The sequence below is a fragment of the Hippoglossus stenolepis genome, chromosome 17 (assembly GCF_022539355.2).
Source record: "Hippoglossus stenolepis isolate QCI-W04-F060 chromosome 17, HSTE1.2, whole genome shotgun sequence".
Classification (NCBI taxonomy): Eukaryota; Metazoa; Chordata; class Actinopteri; order Pleuronectiformes; family Pleuronectidae; genus Hippoglossus; species Hippoglossus stenolepis.
Window position 1 is genome coordinate 16812970 of NC_061499.1, and position 8270 is coordinate 16821239.

Consider the following 8270-nt stretch of genomic DNA (forward strand, 5'->3'; position numbering starts at 1 on the left):
TTTTTTGCCCGGATGATGAAAAACCACAAGAGAGGGAAAACACTTTGTACTTTTCAGTTCCAGCTGATTTTATTTCCTTCTCGGAAGAAAAGAAAAACAAATAAAAAAAACAAAAAACAAAAACGACAATCTGTACAGAGGTCTGAGAGGCAGTGATTGACCCAAACATTGGCTGGTTTTGAGCAATAAACATCAAATGATATTGGCATGATTGGACAAAACATGATCATACACAGCATATTGCACGAATGAAGAAAGAAAAAGGACGATACAAAAGATGTCTTGAAGGTAAAAAAAAAACCCAAACAAAACAAAAATCCTGGACCACAATCATCTTCAACATAAGGATGTCAAAAGATGGCTGTCCTAGTGCCTGTCGTTGATCATCATCATACATAAAACACACAATCTTTGCTTATAGTACAGTCAGTTTACATAAATATCTTCATGTTATTATTCTTTTAAAAATCTTAAACACAACAGCTATAGCTACATATACCTGAATCTGAAATACAAATGCTATTTGCCATGCCATAATATAGGAAAACAATTAGCCTGCTATACTTAGCCAACAGGTACAGAAAGGTTAAATACTATTTTTTTTTGTTGATGCAATTTGCGCAATAACAGATGAAGCACTTCATACATCTCCCTCCCTCCAAAGTCTAGGCAAAGTGGAATGAGTGTGAAATTCCATCCAGTGGTTCAAATAAAACTTATCTTGATAAAAAGCACACAGAGGTATTAGCTCTATCCAAAACAGTGACTCTCTGGGATCTTTCACTCATATACTTTAGGTCTATGTGTACTGGAAACACCGTCACCACTCAGGCTGGGAGCCTCAGTGGTGCTTTGTTTACTTGGCTGGTGAAACTAGAGTCACTGTGCCATTAAGAAGCATGTGGGTAAATACTGTAAACACTGTGTGAGGTCAGATTGTGCCAAACAAACCCCCCCTCTGCACGTCTAAACATCAATGTAGATCCAAACAACAATGTTGTAGGCTACCCACTCGCCAGGAAAACCCCCTTTCTATAGATTTTGTACAAAAATACAAGTAGAAAATCATGACACACTCAAATCTCCTTAAAAGTGAGAGAAGTCAGACATTTTTAAATAAGACACACTTCTAGCCCTTCCGCGCAGGATACAGACAGGTGTATGTGCACAAACACAAATGAGACCTGTACGAGAACAATACTTCTATGTATAAAAAAGTTTGGCCGGTATAAATACATCAATATAAAAAAACGTCATCTGACACATTGGAACTACAAAGTTGAAGCACTAGGCAGAAAGGATGCGCGTTGGGGAACATTGGTCCTGAATTGTGCACTGAGTGTTTAAAAAGGTTCAGAAAAGGTTTTCTGAAGTTTGGAGTCAGTCTTTGTTTTAAGTCCTGCCGTTGAAAGAGAAGCTGGTGATAGTGAACTGTGTCCTATGGTCACACAAATTGCGTAATTACGCAGCAATGAACATTTTTACGCATTGAACCACAACAAAATCCTCCTTATCTCGGAGGGCATGCGTGCTGATATTGAAACTATTTCGAGTTTGGAGAAAAACTGCACCTGAATAGCAACTTGATGGTCAATGTGAATTGGCTATATCTTAAACAAAACCCAACATGACGAGCTCTCCGGTGAGTGTCCCTTTACCCGACCCTAAATAACATTAAGTTTCAGAGTTCAGTCTCAGTCCTCATCCTCGGCGGGTTGGGGTGGACATTTGAGCTGCAGTTCGTGTGTTTCGCTGCTCTCTGCTTACATTCACTCCTCCTCTGTGTCCAAATGCAAACTAAGCATTTCCCCCCGTTTGCGCGTTCCCGTCAAGCGCACCGCGCGCTATCCAAGTCTGTGAGCGGCGCGTTCCTGCGGGCTTCAACGCGCACACAGGCCACCTTTTCCTTTCCTGTCTCCACTCTCCCTTATTCAGTGAAAGAATGGCGGAAATATTCTGGTCAGGACTCACACGCCTGTCTGGCGGGCTGAACAGTTCTAAACGTGGGGGGACGTCGCGGTTCCTCTCCACCGTGGTCCTCTTCAACAGGTGAACACCAGGTTGGAGATGGTGGACTCCAGCCAGTCTCCTGAGATCATCTCGCTGACCTCCGGCGTGCAGTAGTCGGGGAAGTCGAAGTGAGAGCCCGCCCCGCACTCCCCGAAGCTCCAGTCCAAGTCCCGGTCCAGCTCTGCGTCGGAGAAGCCCATGCCGCCCAGGGACATGCTCTCAAAGCCGGGGCTCGGGTTCAGCTCGAGCCGCTCGTCTTCGAACTCTTCATCCGATGATGAGGACGACACGGATGAGGAAGAGTGAGAGGCGGACGGTGTCGGGGAGGAGGCGCGGGAGTACCTGAGGCGCGCGGTGTGCGATGACTCGCTGGCCGCCGGGCTCTGCTCCTCGTACAGGCTGAGCGGGTCGCTGGACTCCGCCGAGCTGCTCAGGGTGGGACTGGCCGGGACTCCCACAGAGGGAGGCCCGCTCTCCAGGCTGCCTGCCCCGCCGAACATGTGGCCGCGCCTCGCCTCTCCTGCGCGCTTCTCCGGGATCTGCCTGGCCCCAGACACTGACCTGGATTTGAAGAGCGCCTGGTGGTCACCGGGAGACGCATAGTCCTGCCCCGCAGCGCTCTTCACGCTCCCCTGCCTGTGCGTCCTGCTCACTCCTTTGGACGCGGGGCTGCTTCTCTTCACGCCGGCTTTGGCGCTGCGCTCCCCGCTCTTCTCCCCGCGCTCCGCCTGCTTACTCACTCCGCTCCCCGACTTGACCTTCTTCCTGGGCCGGTACTTGTAGTCTGGGTAGTCGGCCATGTGTTTGAGCCTGAGCCGCTCCGCCTCGCGGATGAACGGGATCTTGTCTGTGTCTTTCAGCAGCTTCCAGCGCTTCCCCAGCCTCTTGGAGATCTCCGCGTTGTGCATGTCCGGCGACTGCTCCATAATCTTCCTCCTCTCGATCTGTGACCACACCATGAATGCGTTCATGGGTCTCTTGATGTGGCCCGTCGGAGTTTTGCACCACGCCAGGTCGCTGCGCACCCCGGAAGAGGGAGACTCGGGGGTCGGAGACGCGTCCATCTCCAAGTCCATCTCTCCCGTGTCCGTGGAGTCCCCGCCGGGGGAGTGAGCGTGGGCGCTCTCTGTCTGGCTCATGTGCTGCACCATCCTCTCCTCCAGGTGTCTGGGAGCACTCTGTTCAGTGCAGGGCTTTCACAAAGTTCAAGTGCGCAAAAATATATGTATTCCTCACTGGTTCTGATTTCAGGCGCTTAAGAGACAGATGATGGGTACAGGTCTAGAAAAAAAAAAGTTCACCTAAGTCTCTTCTCTGTCTCGTTTCAGTTCAGCTCGCAGTGGAGACACAGGATCTCTCAACTGTCACAGAGACAAAAAAGAAATAAATCCCGGATCTATTCAACAGCAACTTTCAACTGCCTGTGCGGCTGAAAACTCGCCCTGCAAGAGTGGAAACGCGCCGCTGTGGCCAACTGCAGTGCAAGTCCCTTATGTGAACCAGGCTGTCTGCAGCGCAGCTTGTCTGTGCGGTTGAGGAACCATGTGGTTGAATGGAGCAGCTGCGCTTTCTCATAGTCTCCCTGTTTCCTGAGCGCTCTGTAATATTACTGTAAACACAACAACGAGAACCTCGCTGTTATATACCCTCATCGCGAGATATAAAAGCCAATCAGCGTCTGTCTCCATCCCGATTTTTCGGCCGAGCCACTCCCCCTGGCCTCCCATTGGCCGAATAAAAAAACGGGTAATAATAATAATAATAATGTGCAACGAGGATCAGTGTGTCTGACCTCATTCCTGTCAGACTCCACTGGAAGAGAGACGAACTTGGTGGGTGTGTGTGTGTATTTAAACATATACTGTATATATAAGTAAGTGTTGAGTGTGTCTTTTAATGGAACACAGTGTCCTTTTCCCCGGCTACAAGGGGAAGTTTGCAAGGATATACTTAGAGATTCATTAGTTTCATGAGGATGCAGCTAAATTTAGATTGTGTGCCACAGGGGGACAGGGAAATGCTGAGAAAACACAAAAGCAGCCACAACATGTTGTGTTAGTCAGCCTGCGGCACGGTGAGCAGGGGTGTAGCGAAGGGTTAAACCCACCCAAACATCACTCGCCCAACCTGTCATTTACAAATCATTACAGCGGCCCCTCGCACCATTACATCACAACAGCCACTATAAACACACGCGAGTGAGGCGATGATGTTTGCACTCTACGTCAGTGCATTATGGTGAACCACCACGCTGAAAAGCAATAATTAGGAATATTACGAAAGTATTATATCCGGGCCACACACACACAGACACACACACACACTAAAGACAGTCACTCTCACTACAGCGGCTTCCTGCTCTTGCAATGCACAGATTCCTCCTCCTCCACAGCCCCCGTCGCGTTAACATGCCTGTGTCATGTGGGATCACATTACAGCCTGTGTCGCTAGATGTCAGGCTAGAGCCAAAGGGAGCTGAGGAGGTGTACATTGTGTATACATATGCATGTGCTTGTGTGTTAACATGTACAGAAGATTTATCTCCATCCTCTGCTGCTGTGAGGTGCCATCACTGAATCATGCAGGTGATGTCACGAGCTCCTCCACGCGAAGGTTTCTCACACCACCTTCACGACATGCGGGCGGTGATAAATAAAGACCGGGTGAGTGGTTTTCCAAGGAGAAAGATCTGATTAGATCCTCGTGCGCCCTAACATAACATCATCTATGCAGTCATAATGTGTATTCTTAATTTATGACAAAGATCATGTCAAGCTGAAAAAAAAAAAAACCTCATGAACTCTTCACAATTTCCCAACTCAACCTCTCTGCCCCCTCTGTGCTTACATAAACCAAACACCAATAATAATGAGCTCTTTCATCAGTCTATGTCTTTAGCTGCCTCAATTACAAGCATGCACCTGCCACTGGATTAGTTTGCTATCTTGCCCTATCTACTTCCCCGGGCTTAACACACACCCCCACACCCACACCCACACAAAGTGGCATGAACTCTGGGTTGTTTAAACAGGTGTAGCAGGTATACCTGTAATCTTATCTGATGTGTGAGAGGCAGCTGTCAGGGAGCTTTCCCTTCGTCACTGGCAGATGCACAGCTCTGGCAGCGGAGGGGACGCCGAGCCCCATCGCACTGGCCCCAACGCTCTGTCATCTTCAGAGCTGCTGGAGTCGTGTGTTTACCCCAAATACACCTGCGCTTTGTCTCGGCATTGTTGACGCCTAAAGGGATAGTGTCATTATGAGAGAGTGCTGTGGGAAGCTGGGGCTCTTACAGAGACTTCTTTAAAGTGTCTGCGGCGCAGACTGGAGCTAAGCTGGTGTGGGGTTTTCAGGGACGATGTTGATGTTGGAGTATTTTCATGAGTTAACATTCATAAATAGATTTTTTGCCAGAGTTGTATCCTAGTGGATTAGAAACCTGTGAAATGCTAACCAATGCGACACTAAAACCCTCCATTAACAGCTGTAGCGGGGAAGTGATTTTAAAGGCTTTATAAAATAACATTAAAACCAAATTAACTGCAGCAAAGTCAATTTTTCTCCGTTATTCCAGAGATGACTGACACGCTCTTTAATATGCGATTTTTAATAAAACATAAACATTAACCCGATATGTCAGGCCAACCCTGGAGCAAACTGCAGGCTAAATGAGCGTACAGCATGTGGCTGCGATTTTAAGTGTGCCTCTTTACAGGGAGTTGGGTTTATTATAAGAGAGAGACTGTGTGTCCTAATAGCGAGAGGGAAATTAAGAATCCAATAGCAGAAAGCAAAGAGAGTTGGAAATGGGAGACGCAGGGAGTGAGCTGTAGACAAAAAAAACACAGTGAGTGTGTGTCTCTGCCTGAAGTCACACAGAGGTACTCATTACCATGTACTTGCCTTTTTCAACTGCCTAGGAATGACGTGCCCCTTTGACCTGCATGCTCGTCATCCGGGGTCAAACACAATGAGGCCTTTGTGTGTGTGTGTGCGTGTACATGCGTGCATGCGTGTTCAGCTCTAACTGAATTGGAGTTTTTCCAGGGATTGAAAGTTTTAAAACCAATGGGAAGTCCCACCCCTCCATGCTGCAGTTTAACAGAAAAAAAAAAAAACTGAAGACTAAGCACTGATTTGCATACTCTCTCTCTCTCTCTCTCTCTCTCGTGTGACTCATCCCCAGCGCGTTTGTCCTCTGTGTTTTGTGTGGACTTGGTAGACAGTGTAGGCGGCCCATCTCACAATGTCACCCACCGACTGCTGTCGGCCCCTGCACAACAACACCAACCAGGCCAGTTATTTTTAAGCTGCAGTAGAACACGCGGTGCCTAATGCTTCCTTGTGTCGTTACATCTTCCTCATTTATTCCTTCCTTCTTTAATCGTATTTTGAAAAGGCCAAGAAGAAATAATAACAGGAAACACCTGGCAATATAATGCAGTCGAATATAACGAGCCTGAAATGAGAAACGTCGGTTCACCTCTTTCATGATTTTTGAGGCCTTATGTATCACTACATCATTCAGGTGTACATGTTATTTGCATGTGCCAGATATGATCTCTCTCAATCAACAAAACTGTTCTTCCTCTACTTCCTTCTTTACATTTGGTCATCAAGCTTTTAGTTGAGTGACGTAGAGACAAATACTAGCTTTTCCTCCCTTCATTCCATCCTTCCGTGACCTCCGTCCTTCCTTCTTTCTATCGCGTTATAAAATCCAGCGGACGCACAGAAACAGAGAAAGCGTGCCAGGAAGAGCAAGTACCACCTGAATGCAAAGACAGAACGAGACCGCGTCCTCGACAGTAGAGCACGGATAAAGCAGAGCTGAAAATAAGAGTGGAAGAAAAAAGAGGAGGCAGCAAAGTAAGTTGATGAGAAAAGCGTGAAGCAGTTCGGAGGTCCTCACTTTCCCTCTATCGCCGCTGTAATCCAGAGGATTCGGGCTCGGTCGGAAAAAAAGCGATGGGAGTCGGATGAAGGGAAGAAGATGTATGAATGAGTGCAAGCCGGAGGTGTGGTCAGGCCGGCGACGCCACGCCCCAGGAACTCCCAACATCCCTCGCTCTGGAGAGTGTGGAGGCAGGTCAGATGATTGCTGTGTCATGGCGATGCAGACAAAACTCACACGAAGACACACTCAACAGACAAGAATGCAGACTCACAGCGAGACAGACAGAGCCAGCTAAGTACCAACGTACCGCTGCAGGACCCAGACGTGCTGCAGAGTCAAATTGAGAGCGCAGACACACACTCTCGCACAGACACACACACTCTCTCGCACAGACCCACTTACACCAAACTCGCTCACCAACGTACATACACTCGCTCACATACACAGCCACTCTCACAGCTGCACTCTACTACACTCAGACACTCTGATGCAACGATCGTTTTTTTGGGGGCATTGTCTAAAAGCCAGAGGAGTGGTAAGGAGCACAGAATGAGAGCAGAGGAGGAGGGGGGAAGGAAAGGAAAGGAAAGGAGAGCAGAATCAGGAGATAGAGAAGTCTTCAAGCTCTTTTTCAAAAGTCATCGTCCCTGCGCTCGCCGGCTTCCATCAAAATGGTATTCGACGTACGACGGACGGAGGACGGAGGACGGACACTTTCGGTATTTGGCATTTTCGGACGTGGACATCTTTCAGACCTGGATCCATACTGAGCCGCACACGAGTGGATATACTGCAAAAAGGAGAAAGAAGAGAACAAAGAGTTTTTCTCGTTCGGATTTTTCGGAAGAGAAGTCGCATCTGACTTTGGAGTTTGCTGGGTCGCGATGCAGAGACGCCGATGGCTGCAGAGATGGACCCGTCAAGTCTGGGAGAGAGACATAAAGCATCATGAAGAAGTTAGGCAGCGAGTGGAGAAAAAGGCAGGCAGAGTATGAGGAGTGTGTGTAGGAAGGGGGGGGGGGGTATGGAGGCAACACTGCATGAAAATTTTCCCCAAAAAATATCTCTGTAGCGCTGCGAATCACCAAGGAGAGACAAACGGCTGCAACGTTTCTACTGTATCTCCCCTCGATCTCCTGCATTTTTACCTTTGGCTGTGTCTCGCCCTGCAAACAGCACATGTACATCTTCGCATTAGACCTACATGCAAACGACATATGCTGACTAAGCTTTCAATAGCACACGGCCACCCTATTTCACCCCGCACCCCCCATCCCTCCACTCCCCACCCCACCGCCACCGCCATCTTCCTCCTCCTCCTCCTCCTCTACTGCATGCGCATCCTCCTCCAGTCAGATCAGGT

At 48.3% G+C, this 8270-nt stretch overlaps 1 protein-coding gene across 1 annotated transcript; it reads right to left on the reverse strand.

Moving 5' to 3' along the window:
* Window positions 1-40: 40 nt before the first annotated feature.
* On the reverse strand, window positions 41-7833 carry sox4a (SRY-box transcription factor 4a). Its single transcript, XM_035182829.2, has one exon. The coding sequence runs from the start codon at window positions 3159-3161 to the stop codon at window positions 2043-2045; it is 1119 nt and encodes a 372-aa protein (XP_035038720.1). The 5' UTR covers window positions 3162-7833; the 3' UTR covers window positions 41-2042.
* Between the last annotated feature and the right edge of the window lie 437 nt (window positions 7834-8270).